Source organism: Vicugna pacos, chromosome 5, assembly GCF_048564905.1.
Source record: "Vicugna pacos chromosome 5, VicPac4, whole genome shotgun sequence".
NCBI lineage: Eukaryota > Metazoa > Chordata > Mammalia > Artiodactyla > Camelidae > Vicugna > Vicugna pacos.
In genome coordinates, this window is record NC_132991.1 from 73,401,858 (window position 1) to 73,419,128 (window position 17,271).

At 37.5% G+C, this 17,271-nt stretch overlaps 1 protein-coding gene across 3 annotated transcripts in view; it reads left to right on the top strand.

Moving 5' to 3' along the window:
• Positions 1–17,271, top strand: part of HECW2 (HECT, C2 and WW domain containing E3 ubiquitin protein ligase 2) — a 336,842-nt gene that overhangs the window by 114,300 nt on the left and 205,271 nt on the right. For all 3 annotated transcript variants that reach the window (XM_072961562.1, XM_072961560.1, XM_072961561.1), the window contains exon 2: positions 12,439–12,765. In XM_072961562.1, coding sequence (XP_072817663.1) covers positions 12,474–12,765 — 292 coding nt within the window. In that variant the 5' untranslated portion in view covers positions 12,439–12,473. The remainder of the gene's footprint in view (positions 1–12,438; positions 12,766–17,271) is intronic.

Sequence of the window (17,271 nt, forward strand, 5' to 3'; positions counted from 1 at the left end):
TGTACCTCTTAATGCCTTACTCCTATCTTGCCCCTCCTCCTCCCCTCTCTCTACTGACAACCACTAGTTTGTTCTCTGTGTCTGTGAGTCTGTTTATGTTTTGTTATAATCAGTTCTTTTTTCTTTTTTTTAGATTCCACATATAAGTGATAATATACAGTATCTGTCTTTTTTTTGTCTGACTTATTTCACTAAGCATAATACTCTTCGGGTCCATTCATATTGTTGCAAATGGCAAAATGTCATTATTTTTTATGGCTGAGTAACACTTGTGTGTGTGTGTGTGTGTGTGTGTGTGTTTGTGTATCTGTCATACCTTCTTTATCCATTCATCTGTTGAAGGATACTTAGATGGCTTTCATATCTTGGCTATTGTAAGTAATACTACTGTGAACATTGGGTGCATGTACATTTTCAAATTAATGTTTTCTTTTTCTTTGGATATACCCAGGAGAGGAAGTGCTAGATCATATGATAGTTCTGTTTTTAATTTTCTGAGGAATCTCCATACTGATTTCCATAGTGCCTGCACCAATTTACATTCACACCAACTGTGCACAAGGGTTCCCTTTCCTCCACATACTCACCAACATTTGTTATTTGTGGTGTTTTTGATGATAGCCATTCTAAAGGTGTGAGGTGATATCATATCTCATTGTGGTTTTGATTTGCATTTCTCTGATAATTAGCTACATTGAGTATCTTCACATGCTTGTTGGCCAACTGTATGTCTTCTTTGAAAAATGTCTATTCAGGTCTTCTGCTCAATTTTTAACCAAGTCGTTTGATTTTTTTTTTTTTTGATATTGAGTTGTATGAACTGCTTATATATTTTAGATATTAACCTCCTATCAGTTATATCATTTACAAATGTTTTCTCCTGTTTATTAGCTTGTCTTTTCATTTTGTTTATGGTTCCCTTTGCTGTACAAAGGCTTTTAAGTTTGATTAGGTCTCATTTGTTAATTTTTACTTTTGTTTCTGTTGCTTAGGAGATCCAAAAAAAAAAATGTTGCTGTGATTTATGTCAGATTATTTTATGTTTTCTCCTAAGAGTTTTATGGTTTCAACTCTTACATTCAAGTCTTTAACCCATTTTGAGATAATTTTTATAAATGGTATAAGATAGTGGCCCACTTTCTCTCCTTTGCAAGTGGCTTTCCAGTTTCCCCAACACTGTTTATTGAAGAGACTGTCATTTCCCTAATGTATATTCTTGGCTCCTTTGTTGTAAAGTAGTTTAAAACCCATATATGTGTGGGTTTATTTCTGGACTCTCTTGTGTTCCATTCATGTATGTCTCTTTTTATGCCAATACCATACTGTTTTAATTACTGTAGCTTTGTAGTGTAGTCTGAAGTCTGGGCACATAATGCCTTCAGTTTTGTTCTTTTTTTCTCAAGATAGCTTTGGCTATTCAGAGTCTTTTGTGGCTCCATGTAAATTTTAGGACTGTTTGTTTTAGTTCTGTGAAAAATGTCATGGCTATTTTGAAAGGAATTGCATTAAATTCATAGACTGCTTTGGGTAGTATGGTCATTTTAACAATATTAATTCTTCCAGTCCATTAACATGGGATATCTTTACATTTCTTTCTCTCATCCTCAATTTCCTTCAGCAGTGTTTTATAGTGTTTAGAGTCTAGGTCTTTCACTTTCTTGGTTAAATTCATTCCTAGGTATTCTGTGTGATTTTAAACTAGAATGTTGTTGTTGGTGGTGTTTTGCTTTCTCTTTCTGATTCTTCATTATTAATGCATAGAAAAGAAATAGATTTCTGTATATTAGTCTTGTCTCTTGCAACTTTACTGAATTTATTTATTAGTTATAATAGGTTTTTTTGTTGTTGTTGGAGAATTTAAGATTTTCTCTATATAGTATCATGTTGTCTGCAAATAGTGACAGTTTTACTTATTCCCTTCCAATTTGGATGCCTTTTATTTCTTATTCTTGCCTGATTGCTGTGGCTAGGATCACCAATACTATGTTAAATAGATATGGTGAGAATGATCATCCTTATCTTGTTTCTGATTAGAGGAAAAGCTTTCAGCTTTTCACCATTGGGTATGATGTTAGCTGTGTGTTTATCATAAATGGCCTTGATTATGTTGAGATATGTTCCTTTTATACCAACTTTGATGAGAGTTTTTATCATGGATGGATGTTGAATTTTGTCAAAAGCTTTTTCTGTGTCTTCTGAGATGATCATGTAATTTTTATCCTTTTTGTTAATGTGGTGTATCAACTGATTGATTTGTGAATATTGAACCATCCTTGCATCCCTGGAATAAATCCCACTTGATCACTGTGCATGATTCTGTTTATATATTGTGGAATTTGGTTTCCTAATATTTTGCTGAGGGTTTTTGCATCTATATTAATAAAAGATAATTGTCTGTAATTTTCTTTTTTTTGTGGTGTTTTTGTCTGGTTTTGGTATCAGGGTAATGTTGGTCTTGTAGAGTGAATCTGGGGTGTTTCTTCCTCTTCAGTGTTTTGGAATAGTTGAGGATAAGTATTAGCTCTTCTTTATATTTTTGGTAGAATTTCCCTTTGAAGCTGTCCAGTCCTGGACTTTTGCTGTCTGGGAGTTTTTTGATTACTGATTCAGTTTTACTATTAGTGATCAGTCTATCCAGATTGTCTGTTTCTTCCTGATTCAGTCTTGGAACATTATATGTTTTTAGAAATTTATCCATTTCTTTTAGATTGTCCAATTTGTTAGCATATAACTGTTCATACTATTTGCTATTTTTTTTGTATCTTTGTGGTATTGGTTGTAATTTCTCTTCTTTCATTTTTTATTTTATTTATTTGGATCTTCTCTTTTTTCCTTAATGAGCCTTGTTAAAGGCTTATCAATTTTGTTTATCATCTCAAAAAACCAGCTCTTGGTTTCATTGATCTTTTCTGTTGTTTTTTTGTTCTCTATTTATTTTCTTTCTGATCTTTATTTATTATTATTAAAAATGTTTTTCTTGTTAGAAGACTGTAAGTTCCTTGAGAATGGAGTCTGTTTCATTTGTTTTACCCTGGAGCTAGATCAACACTTCATTCATAGTAGACAGAATTTATTTGTATGAACAATCAGGTAGCTTTAACATTCTTTATTTACATGTGACTCCCTTCTTAAAAATGATTATTCCTTATTGTTTGATTATATCCCTTCTCCCTTTTTCTGTTTTAATGCACCTTTTGTTGGCCTCTGTAGTAATGAACAACATCAGTTGGTAATCTTAGACTTTGAAATTTAACCTGAATGTTTGCAACTTCTGCCCACAACCATTGCATTGTACCAGTGAAATAGTGAAATTACTTGAGTTAGAAATCTTACCGTGGTGACAAATCACTTGTAAAGTTTAAAACAATAATTGGTCACTTAACTGAATGGACATTGTTCTAGGTGCTCTGCTGAGAAGCCATCTGAACACAGTTAAGCAACTTGGAGGTAACATCTCTCTGTCATTTCCAATTCCATACAATCTAGCGGGGAGAGATACTAGACACTAGAGAGACACTGATAAGTTACACCATGTATTAGAATGTGGAAAGTGCAATGGAGGAAAAATAAAGCTGTCAAAGGGGATAGGTAGTGTTGGGGTAGTTGAATTTTACATAGGTTCATCAGGGAAGGTCCCACTGAGAGAATGGCACTTAGTAAAAGTGTGATAGGGTAACAAAGTGAGCTACATGAATACTGAAGAGAAGAGCTTCTGTGGCAGAGGAAGCAGCAGATGCAAAGGCCCTGTGGTAGAGTGTAGTGGATATTTTCAAGGAGTAGCAGTGGGACTAGGTAGCATGAGCAGGGGCGGTGATAGCAGTAGATGAGATCAGAGAGCATCAGGAACCAGACTGTGTGAGGCTTTATAGACCATTGTAAGGGTTTTGCTTTTACTCTGCTGAAATGGGAGCCACTGGAGGCTTTGGGGTAGAGAGCAACATGATCTGACTTCCCTTTGAGAAAAATCACTCTGGTTGCTCTGTTGAGAATAGACAGCAGGAAATCAAGGATGGAAGCAGGGATGGAGGCTATTATTTATTCAGAGGACAGATGATGGTGGCTTGGGCCAGAGTAAAGCTGGTAAAAACTAATTCCTATCTTTCCTTACCTTTTTTTTCTTTCTACTTTCCTTACTTTTTAATCAGATTCTTTCTTTGGCCTATAATTCATGCCATATTTCCATGGCCTCTTCATATCTTTTCCTCATTTAGGCTTTTCTTAAACACTCCAGCCCCTCCTGATCATCCCTGCAGTGAGCTCTTACTGACTTAGGCCCTTTCACCTTACAGTATAGAAGGCAATCCTCTATTTCTTTCTTGCAGATTAATTTATGTTTCTTCCTGTACAGAACAAGGGCCTTATCTTATGCCCTTAAATACAAAGTAGGTACTTTACTCAGTAAATCTTTCTGGATGGCTAATGCAGCTAATTCTAAAGAAAACTCAATATGTATTCATACTGTTGATTTTGTCCTTTTACATTCTTGTTTTCTCATTTGTAGGAGTCAACCCTGTCCGTTCATTTATTTGAAAAATATTTACCCAAACTTAGTATTTTGTGGAGGATATAACATGTAAGTGAAACCTCCAAGAGTTTATAGTCTGAATCTTCATAATTAGACTATGCAGCATTGTGAAGTACACGTGATATGAATGGTATAAAGAAGGCCGTTGGAATTCAGCAGTGGGAACGTTGCCTTCCGGCTGGGTGTTCCTCAAGAAGAGAGTAGCCCTTAGGCCTCGAAGGTGGAGTAGGTGCAGGAGGTGAAGAGAGTGGTATGGGCCGTGCTGGGCGCGCTAGGCATTTTCATGGGGAGCAGAATAGAGGAGCTTCTGTGGAGGAAGGTGACAACCGGCCGTGCAGGGTCTGACAGGTCACTGCTTTCTCTTCCCAGATCTCTCCCATCTCGCTTATTGCAGACACATGGTGTTTTCTTTAGTGTCTCTTGACATAAGTATAATTTCCACCCCCTTTCTTTCCCCTCATTTACATAGTAAAACACAAATGGAGTTTGAAGCATAGTATAGCTGAACAGGTGTATGTGTGTGTGTGTGTGTGCACGCTTGTGTGCGGTGTTTTTTGGAGGGGATTTGAAGGATTCAATAAGGATGTTGCTGTTATAGGTTTTATTCATCAATATCCAATCTAGGAAGTTAAAATCCTAGGGTACATTTCCAGTCTGTAAAAATCTTTTCACAGTGAATGTTTTTAGTACTTTGCCCTTCAGGTGAGGTTTAGTAAGTTGATATTCACCTCCAGTTTCTTTAGCAAAAGTATTTTAAATAAAAACCTTGTTTAATATATTTGTCATCTGCTCCTGTCTGTATCTTCTAAACAAAATCTGCTGCTTTTGGAAATGAAGTTGTATACTAAGGTGTTTTGCTGTTTGCATAGTAATAATATCTCTCTCGACCTCTGGAAGAAAAGGGATTTTGTTTTCGGTTGTTGTTTAAGCAGTTGTCTGTTATGTGAGGGAGCAGCCTAGTGCAGACCTAATCATAATTAGAAGAGGCAGGGTTTTTTTTTTTAAGGAGTGCTGCATCGTGTTAAATTGTGTCCTTTGGGAATGGGTCATGTAGCTGCAGCAGGGGCTCACCATGGGATGGATTGTCTAAGGACCAGCTTTCTTTGTAATAAATATGGTGGGTACTGATCAGTTTCCCTTACCATCAGCTTTATCTACTAACGCTTTTCAGAAGAGCATAGGTAATGTTCTGAAGGGTATTTGTCTTTCTTATTGCAGAAGGCGTAGATACAAAACCAAGACACCAATCAAGAATTCTTAGTCTGTAGGAAAAAAATGTGAAGCAGCCAACCCCTGTTGTTTGGGTAGCACTATGAGAACATTTAATTGAATAAGATAGTTATAAACCAAAATTTTAACTATAAAATTCAGAATGGTTTGATTTTTAGTTTGTATGCAACTTTGCAAATTCATTTTTGCATGGGGTTTGATCTTATTTATTATGGAAACATGAACTCTTAAAGGACCATTACTTTTTCTGTAAAGGAAAAATGGAGTTTTCCAGAACAGGTTTGATAATAGTCCCTCACTGTAATCTAAGCATTCTGATTTTATTTATTTTGCATTAAAGTTATGATTCCTCCAAATAGAGATTTGGCTCAAGAAGCATCTTCATGCTAAAATGCATCCAAGAGACCCCTGGGAAGGATTAAGGAGTTCTTGGTTATTCACACATTATTGCTGGCTAGTTCAATGATATTTTCCTCTTGGCTACATTGAGGGCCTTTCTGATGGGATGGAGTTGAAGGGGAAGCAAACTGTCTTGGAAGCTCAGGCACTTCATGGTTTAGATCTGTACTGTTCAGACCAGGAGACACCTGCGACCTGTGACTAGCAGGCTCTTGATATGAGGTTAGTTTGAATTGAAATGTGCTTTAAGTATAAAATACACACTAGCTTTAAATGCCTTAGTACCAGAAAAAAAAAAGAATGCAAAATACCTCATTAGTAATTGTTTATATTAATACTGAAATAATAGTTTGGATATACTGAGTTAAATGAAATATGTTATTAAAATTTCCACCCGTTTTCTTTTATGTTCTTAATACAGCTACTAGAAACATTGAAATTGTGGAAGTGGGTTGCCTTTTATTTCTATTGGGCAGTGCTGGTTTAGACTCATCCTCACCTGCCCTCTGTGTTCGGACTTTTGTTCTTCCTCAGTAATCTCGTGCCATCACACGTCTCTCTTCCCTCTATCTTCAGCCTCTCCACTTCACTGGCTCTTTCTTTCAGTTTTCCTTTATTCATTCATTCATTCATTCAACAAATATCTCCTGAGTTCTCAGTTACTATGCTTGTATTATAAACATGCAGAAGTCTCTCTCATGCTAAAAAAAACAAAAAGCAAACAAACCCAACCCTGTCTTTGTACACATCACCCTCTACCACGTGCCCTCCTTCCCCTTGCAGTCCAACCATCGGAGGAAGAGTCTGCATTCTTTACCTCCCTTTCCCTTCCCAGCCTCCTCCCTCAAACCTCAGCAGTCTGGCTTTTATCACTTGTACCACTCATGTAAACTGTTCTCCAAAGGCCACGGATTTCCTCCTAGTTTTCAGAAGCTGTGGTCACTTCTGTCTTCAGCTGCAACATTTGATGCTTTCCCTCAGAGTTTCTCCTTCTTGACTTTCAAGACATTTCCCTCACCCTCCCTCCCTTTCTCCTCCTCCTCCTCCCCCTTCTTCCTTTTCTCCTCCTCCTTCTCTCTTTCTCATATGTTTGTGTGTATTTCTCTCTCTCCTGTTTTACCTTGATTTTTACCCTTGTCACTTACCTGCTCTGCGACCTTGGGTCTCACGGAGCGTCAGGTCAGTATGTTTTGCGTCAGGTCAGACCTCACAGTATGTTGTCAGTGGTGGTGTTATGACCCCCTCTCTCCCTGGCCTTCTGCTCAATTCCTTCGGAGGATTCCTGTCACCTCCCCAGGCTTCTGCACAGCCTCTGTTTTTTGTTCTGTGTCTTCCCTCTCGTATCCTCTTCCTTGGTTGCTTCTGCATATCCATGCATCCAAACAGAATGCTCTTAGACATTTCTTCTTTCCTCTAATCCTTTAAGACTCACCTCAAATATGTAACCTCTTCCAAAGTGTTTTTTTTTTTTAAATCTTCTTCAGCCGACCTTTTGCCTCACAGATCCTCAGTTTTCTCATCTGAAAACAGAGATGATGGCATCTCTCAAATGTAATTCACAATACTCTGGAGTCTCACTTGAGATAATAGATGTGAAAAGGCTTTGGAAAATGTAAAACACTTTGTAAATCTTGTATTACTATCACTTCCTGATGACACGAGCATTTATTATCTCCATCACATACTTGTGGGGACAAATTGTACATATACACGAAGTGTCATTAATACCAGATTGAATTCTTTCATATGTGAATATTTGGTTTTCTCCAGGAGAAGTCAAAGTTCTTGGAGAGTAAGGGCCATGTTTACATGCCTTAGGGAAAGGAAAGAAACAATTTGGAAGAAAGCTTCACTCTTTACTGTTTAGTATACTTTGTAGCTTTATGCCAGGCAGGTACTAATAGACGCTTCAGGCTTTTTTTTTTTTTTGCAGGTTCAATTAAACTAGCAGATTCACATATTTCTAGCTAATTTTTTTCTTTTTCACTAAAGATAAATATATTAGGTATTCATTTTTTGACCTTTCTATTGCATGTCTCTTCTTGTAAAAATGAAGGCTTCAGGGGGTAGGGATTTGATCTTTTGCTCTGTTGCATTATTAGCACCTTTCACATGGGAGGTGCTTAATAAGCATTTGTTGAATGCATGAATGAATGAACCCCAATCATGATGAGAAAGTTTAATTCTAGCCTTTATCTCTGCCTTGAGGACTAGAGAATGGCCTTGTCTCACCATTACTATGGAATTAGGGCTCGGGCTGCAGGATGGCTGTCCCTCAGTGCCCTCAAGGCTCTTTTTTTTTTCTTTCTGCTTTTGGGACTGTGCTTTGAATAACGGAGGATGCTGACAGCCTGCTCTCTCAGTAAGTGGGGGGAATCAAGGGAGTATTAAAACCAGCTCTACTTGGTATAATTCAAGTAGAAGTAGTCACATAGTAATATTAATACCTAAACAAGATTGAACACTTATCTAAATGCTTTGCTGGACTAATTCTTTTAGGTCTCTCTAAAACCTTATAAGCCAGATGTTATTATGTCCCTACTTTACAGATAGAAAAATGGAGGCACAGAGAATTAAAATAAATGATCCAAGATCACAGAGCAACTTAATAGTAGAGATATGATTGAAACCCAGAAGTCAGGTTTTGGAGATTATTCCCTTATCCACTGTGTTGATCTGGCTCTCTGATTAAATAGAGATCATTAAAAAAAAAAAAACCAGTTTTGGTGTACATCTGTGTTTTTCCCCTTTTTTCTAGAGCAGAGTAGTTTTCAGTAGCTCTTGTTGTGGCTGAAAGCTGTAAAGGTTCTGGCCTGTTTCTTCCCTTCAGGGAAGTCACTTAGTTATGCACAGCCTGCATTTTCTATTTGACTACAACGTGTTAGGAGTTCATTATTTGCAGTGCTTGCCAAAGCTGATGAGGTGGTCGACTCACTCTGGTTTTGTAGACAAAGAATGACCTGTCGAAATCCACTAAAATGAAAATTTTATGAGACTCTCAGATTCAAGGCTGACCTGAATTTTAGGCTTCATGGATTTGATGTTGTCTAACAGTTACGAGTTACATTTTGATGTCCAAGTTACCATACACCACACAAGGAAAACAAGTGCTCAATTTATGAGGAGGAATATTAATTTTTTCTGTTCATTTTATTTCTGTCCTTTTTACACAGGACAGCTTGTCTATCAAACCAAGTTATTTGCATTCAAGGGATGGTGCTAAAAATATGAGATCAACTTTATGGCAGAAATTAATTGAATAAATACATTTGCAAGTCTTACGGCCTTAGTCCCCTTCACCTAAGTGTATGTGAAAAGCATGAGGGGATGGGAGATATTAGGGACCCCTCCTCTTTTCTTCCCTCAGACCTGGTATCCAAGATTATTTGTTATAATGAAAACATTGAATCCCAGATTAGTTTTTTTTTTTTTTATGAAAGCTCATTTGGACATTCCAGGATACCTCGTGGGGGTGGCCTTTTGAAAAATTGTAGTATATTGAAGAGGCTGGCAAATACTAGGCATGTAGATTAAATGTTAAATCCATAAACCTGTGAGTGCACGATGTGGTCCTGAAAGGGGTGGTGCTGAGGAGAGCCCGATGCATTCTGTGTACAGCTGGGTGAGGGAGTGTGGCCCCGTGGGCAGGAAGGAAAGGCATTGGCAGATCAAACCTCAGATGCGCTAGAGCAAACCAGAGAGGTTTTGGAAAGAATCCCTGTCAGAATCTGGCATTGGGAAAGAAAATGGATATTTTTGGACTAGGCTCAAAGTGAGCCAACAGGCGCTGGCTCTAAGCTCAACCAGGAGAGGCTCTGTTCCTTTAGAGGGAGACCAGGTGGGAGCCAAAAAGAAATAGCTTATCATGAATCCAGGTGGTAGCAATAGTGTGGACCAGCCAGAAGGTCAGGGATGGCCAAAGAAAAGGACTCGATGATGGAAGTCATGAGTATCTAGGAGATAATAAGGAGTAGCTCCTATGGGCTGAAGGAGTATCTGGGAGAAAGATGCTCATCATTCAACGTTTATCCATACCTACTGCGTACCAGGCACCACTGTAGACACTGGAGATAAAGTAGGGAACAAAACACAAGAAAATCCCTACATTTGTGAAGCTTACATTCTCTTCTTTCAGCTTTATGGAGGTATAGTTGGTAATAATAGTGTCGGTATTTAAACTGTACAGAGTGGTGACTTGACATATGTATACATTGTGAAAGGATTTCTACCATCTAGTTAATGAATGCATCCATCACATTACATTTTTTTTGTGAGAACATTGAAATTCTACTCTCTTAGCGAATTTCAGTTATATAACATAGTGTTATCACCTGTAGTCACCATGCTTTACATTAGCTTCTCAGACCTTATTCATCTTAAAACTGAGAGTTTGTAGCCTTTCACTGACCACTCCCCATTACCTTTACCCCTCAACCCCTGGGAACCTCACTTCCACCTCTGTTTCTGAGAGTTTGATTTTTTTTCTTAGATTCCACATACAAGTGAAATAATATGGTACATGTCTTTCTCTGGCTTCTTTCATTTGGCATGATGTCCTCAGTGTTCCTATCCATGTTGTTGCAAACAGCAGAATTTCCTTCTTTCTCATGGCTAAATAATATTCCATTGTGTATATGTATGTATGTATGAGTGTGTGTGTGTATATGTCTCTCTCTTTCTCTCTCTCTCTCTATATATATGTTACATCTTCTTTATCCATTATCCATTTATCTGTTGATGGGCACTTAGGTTGTTTGCATATTTTGGCTATTGTTAATAATCCTACAATAAACATGGGAATGCAGATATCTCTTTGATATCCTGTTTTCATTTCCTTTGGATATGTACCCAGAAGTGGAATTGCAGGATCATATGGTAGTTCTATTTTTAATTTTTTGAAGAACCTCTATACGGTTTTCCACAGTGGCTGCACCATTTTACATTCCCACCAACAGTGAACAAGGGTTTTCTTTTCTCCACATCCTTGTCAACATTTGTTATTTGTTTTCTCTTTGATAGTAGCCATTTTGACAGGTGTAAGGTGATATCTCATTGTGGTTTTGATTTGCATTTCTGTGATGATTAGTGATATTGAGCATCTTTTCATGTGTTTGTTAGAAAAATGTCTTCTTTGGGAAAATATCTATTAAGGTCTTCTGCCCATTTTTTAATCAGGTTGTTTGTTTTTTTGATATTGAGTTGTATGAGCTATTTATATATTTTGGATATTAATCCTTTATCGGTCATATCATTTACAAACATTTTCTCTTATTCAGTGAGTTGTCTTTTCATTTTGTTGATGGTGTGCTGTGCAAAAGCTTTTTAAGTTTAATTAGGTCTCATTTGTTAATTTTAATTTTTGCTTTCTTTGCCTTAGGAGATAGAATCAAAGAAAATATTGCTACGATTTATGTCAAAGAGATTTTGGTCTGTATTTTGTTCAAGGAATTTTGTGGTTTCAGGCCTTATGTTCAAGTTTTTAATCCATTTTGAGTTGATTTTTGTGTTCAGACGGTGGTCCATTTTCATTCTTTTGCATGTGAATGTCTAATTTTCCCATTACCATTTATTGAAGAGATTATCCTTTCCCTAAGCTTACTTTCTTGTTGGGGAAAGTACACAGTAACCGAATAAATAAGTACATGGTACTGTGCGGTCCATCAGATAATAGTAATTGCTATTGAGAAAAACAAAGCAAGAAACAAGGGATGGGAAATGGTTGGGTGTTGTAGTTTTAAATACAACGGCCAACTGTATTTAAGAGAGGAGATAACATTTGTGAAGTTTCCTGACAAAGGCTTTGGTGAGTTTCTTTCCTTTGTGAAGGAAATTGAGTTAGTGAACTTGTCCTCAGTGGTATATTTTAACTGTGTTTAACGTGTCAAAATTTTCTGTCTTGTCACCTTGTTATTTTAAAATTTAATTACAGTAGGAAATAAATATGTGAGTGAAGTGAAGGAAAAGATGCCTTTTCTGAAGGAGAAAGGATAGATGTAAAAGCGATGTTAGTGAATTCCCTTCTTAATTGCTAGGAGGACGCTGGGCCCATTGAAATCAAGGGCCACAGGTGCGTGACAGCCTTTGTCATCATATGACCTCAAGTCTGTAGCAGTTGTTTCTGGCATCATCAGTTGACAGTAGAATAACAGGTTTTATCTTGACAGCAGAAGATTATTGCATGGTTAGGCTTTAACCAACACTCAGAAAGTCTTTATGTCTTGGAAGTTTAAACTTAATTCCTCTCACTGTAATACTAAGGCTTCGTGCTTGTTTGTCTCCCCCAGCTTTGTAGGAAGCCAACCTCAGAGAGGCAGACGGGATGGCTAGCTCAGCCCGGGAGCACCTGCTTTTTGTGCGGCGTCGAAATCCCCAGATGCGGTACACACTGAGTCCAGAGAACCTCCAGAGCCTTGCCGCCCAGAGCTCCATGTCCGAGAACATGACCCTGCAGCGGGCCAACAGCGACACGGACCTGGTGACTTCTGAGAGCCGCTCCAGCCTGACGGCCAGCATGTACGAGTACACGCTGGGGCAGGCCCAGAACCTCATTATCTTCTGGGACATTAAAGAGGAGGTGGACCCCAGTGACTGGATTGGACTTTATCACATAGGTGAGTCAAGTGAAATGGATTTGCTTGTGACTTAGGTCATGCATTTTACTCTGACATTGCACTATTATGTGTTTTCTCCTGGGAAGAAATTCACACATATAAATTAAAACAGCCAGATCCTGGGAATTTGTGCTTCTGTTTTGGGAAAGGGGGAGTCAACAATTATAAACACCTTTGCTGATATGAATTCTGTGGTTACATCTCTACCTTAATTAAAGGCCAGAACCTGCAGTATTTTCTTTTTAAAACTTCTCCTTGCCCTGATCAATAGCCCCATTTTGGAAAGAGGTGGTTATTAACATTTACTTGTGTTTTTAAACCAATGAAACTGATGTCTAGATTTAGATAACTGATATGAAAAAAACATTCTATATTTTCTGAAGGTTGAATTTCATTAAAAACAACTTGCAGTTGGGGAGGAGGAAGGCATAGCTCAGTGGTAGTGTGTGCTTAGCACGCATGAGGTCCTGGGTTCAATCCCCAGAACCTCCATTAAAAAATAAATAAAACTAATTACCTCCCCTCACACAAAAAATAAAAATAAATATAAAATAGTTGGACAAAAATTTTTTTAAAAAAGAACAACTTGCAGTCTAAAATGTCTTTTTATTTCAAAATTTCACCTTGTTATTTTAAAATTTAATTACAGCAGGTGTAATTAATTACAGTGATGTGTCCTAGATCAATTAGGTGAAGAAAATGTCATGTTCTCTAACAAATGACTTAGACATAGGTTGCTATTGTTTTAATAAAAGTGTCCCAGCTCTGTTTAGCTAATTTGCATCTGTTATTCATTGGTGAGTTCATGATGAATAGCATATCCCAGAAAATAAAATATCTGTTTTAGTTGAGAGCAAAAATCAAAACTTACTAACCAATCATAAAGAAAATCGAAATCAAACCTGATAATAAAATCTAACATTCCCCAAAGTTGGAGAACTTTTACACTGAATGAAGAGAATTCTTTTAAAAATTTGACATCAGATATTTAATCAGAAAGACATTGTTGCTTTCAATGTAGATTATAAACCTTTAAAAATTAAAAAAAAATTTTTTTTAGTGAATAGAATAGGGGAGAAAAAAACACCTGTTTATGGCGATGCTTCTCCACCATGGCGATTTTGCCCCCTCTGCAGGACACTTGGCAGTGTCTAGAGACATTTTTTGTTGGCACAACTGGGTAGGAGGAATGGGAGACCAGGAATATCCTGGTGAACATCCTGCAATGCACTGGGCAACCTTCACAACAAAGAATTACCTCTCCCATGTGCCAGCAGTGCCACTCTTGAGAAACCCTGGTGGAGGCAAAGTAATATCCTTGCTGAAATTTTATTAAAATGTTTAGCCCACCGCACTTGATGTTTCTCTGGATGGAGAGTTTTATGTTGACTGAAATAAAATTGATTCATATTTACTTATGTAACTTTTAATACTTAATCACACTATATAGCAGAAAGTGGCAGCAAAAAATTTCAGTACATTTTTATCTTTCTATTTCCTCATGACAAAAAGTGGAGGAAAAGTCTTTGGAATTCAGTATTTTCCCCTGGTGTGTTTAAATATATATTCAAAGTGAGGAAGATCCATAATTTTAAAATTATATTTTTATATCTGATATCTATTATGTTCACAAAGGAATCTTACAATTTTGATATGACTTTAGAGGTAACTTTGGGTTTTGATGTAATTTCACCCTTTTGGGTTTTGTAAAACAGTTTTCTTTTTGCTTTTCTCATATTTTTTTTTCCTTTTTTCTTATTTTAGACTTTGCAGTGTTTAGTATGAGACTACAAATAGATTGTGTTTTCTTAAATGATTTTTATGTGATATTTGGACGATCAGTTTTACTTTCTTACATAGGAGGATTTTTGTCTGTAAGATGATAGAATCGCTTAAGACGGTGACTCCTATAACCTCACACTTTTTTCCCTACTTTTCTGTCTGTTCCCCCACCCTACTTGTTATATTTCCGTGTCTATATTTAATTGAAAAAGAACTCAGGAATCCAAAGCCAAGTTTATCTTATTCCCAAATGACCAAAGTCACAAAACCTTGGTATTTTTCTATTTCACTTTCTAGAGTATGTCAGAGTTCTGAATCGAGAATTAACCCCAGGATATAAGTAGGGAAATAAAATTAGAAAATAAATCTTTTGAAAAGTGCTGTTCTTTAGTTTTCATTTCAAGATGTTTCTGTATCTTTCTCATGTATCATCATCGTATTTTTGTTTCCCTGTATGTAATGTGTCTTCTTTTTTCTTTTTGGCTGCTTTCAACATTTTTTCTTTATCTTGGTTTTCAGCAGTTTGCCTGTGATTTACTAGGTGTGACTTTATTTATTCTGGTTGGGATTCTTGGAGCTTTATAACTAAATGTTTTTAATGCAAATTGGAAAATTTTGGTCATTATTTTTTCAGATATTTTTTCTGTCTATTTTCACTTTCTTCTTCTTTTCATATATTATATCCTTTCTTGTTGTTCTGCATGACCCTGAGGCTCTGGTTTCTTCAGTTTCTTTGGTGTTCAGATTTTCTATTTACCTATCTTCAAGTTCAGTAACTTTTTCTTTTTTGATCTTCACTCTCCTGTCAGTCCAATCCAATGGATTTAAAAATTTCAGTTATTTGACTTTTCATTGATAGAGTTTGCATTTCTCTTTTTATAGTTTTAATTTCTCTTATGAGCATCCCTATATCTTAATTCTATCAGGTCATACTTTTATTCAGTTCTTTGAATTGATTTGAATACATCTGCTTTATATTCTCTGCTAAATCCAATATCTGGGGGGTCATCTAAGTGTCAGTTTTCACTGTCTTTTTTTCTCTTGACCATGAGTCCCATTTTCCCATTTCTTTGTGTATCTAGCAATTTTTGATTTTACACTAGACATTGAGGAGTCTGTGTTGTAGAATCCTGAGTTCTGTGGAATAATTTGTATTGTAATGTTAATGGTTATTCTTGTTGGCAGATTTATTCTCTTGAACTTACTAGTTACGATTTAATACTTTGTTAGAATGGATCTGTGGGAAGCCCAGTGTAGTTACCCAGCATTCTAACTTGATGGACTCTGCCTCCAAGTTTGGTCTCCTCTGTGGATTTTGTTAGGGCCTGGTTTGGGGCTTTGTTAGAGTAGGTTTACACTGGGGCCTTACTCTAGAACATTATACTTATTCCTAAGGAGTGGCATTTCTGATTTTTACCTGGATGCCTGGAATGTTAACCATTCTCTCGGGCTGGGCTCTAACTCCAGTGTTCTCCAGCGCTGCTTGACCTCTTTAACTCCAGTGCACTCTCAGCTATAGGTAGCATGTGCTATTTGGAAATCCTTGGTAGTCTCGCCCTGCACATGTGCAGCCCAGTCCTTAGCCAAAGGCTTTTGGGGTCTCCCTATGTAGACTTTTGGCACTTTTGTATCACCTGTTGTACAATGTCTGAAAGCCACTGCCTCCTAGTTTCACAGTTGTTTCATTAGGAAGGCAAGCCTGGAACTAATTACCACAATAAGGCCTGAAGCAGAAGTTTCTCTTCTGCTTTTAATTTAGAGTAGGCAGCAAGAGGTTCCAGTTAATTTCCCCACTGAGCCATTTCCAGAGAACTCTGAATAAATAAAAATGATAGTTTGAGTTCCATATGTTGTCTTCTTCTTAGTGTATTTTATAATAGTTTTCCTAGCGTGGAAGGGGTGTGAGTAATTGGCACCCTCAGACCTCTTAAGGGCAAGGATAAACACAGAGACTGGCTCTCAGGAATAAAAATACCACATAGGTGGAGTGAAGTATGCAGTGTTTTCAGGCATGTTACTAGTTTTAGCAGGTCTTCCACAATGAGTGGCTTTAAAAGGCAGAGATCCTAACATCTAGAAGGTTAAGGATGGCCCATTTACATAGTTGCAGAGCTGCAGCTGTGTTTAAAAGAAGGCTTGGCTTATCTGGGACCTCAAAATGAGTGACAGAGACTTGACTTTAAGCAGAAATAGCCATTTCTCTCCTGGGGGTAGGATGGACTGTTCTCACCTCTGGACTAGAGGCAGCCTCACTTCTGTGGGGACTTACCCATCCCACGTGGTGAGGGAAGGGTGGCAGCACTGTGGTCTTTAAGAGCCATCTCCTGATCCTTTTGTCCTTATGGGGCCAGGGGGTGGGCAGCAAGTCCTTGATCTCAGACTCAGGAAAGTTCTAAACCGCTATGGTCATCCAACTAGTGAGTAGTCTAGGAGTGCACATGTGACCCAGTTTTGGCCAATGGTAAGTAAGGGAAAGACCTTGGGGGAACTTCTTTTTCCAGTGAAAGCCAGAGCCTCATGAAGAGGGTCTTTAAACAAACCACCCTTTGTCTTGTACTTGGGACTCTAGTGAAAGGATGTGATATCTTAAGTTGTATCCATGCAGCGACCATAAGTTGTCAATCAAGAAGATTAAAAGCCAAGGTTTACAGAGCAGAAAGAAAGAGCTTGGACTGGCACTCCAGAGTTCCTGCTATGTGTGGAAAAAACTTCAGCTCTGTTTAA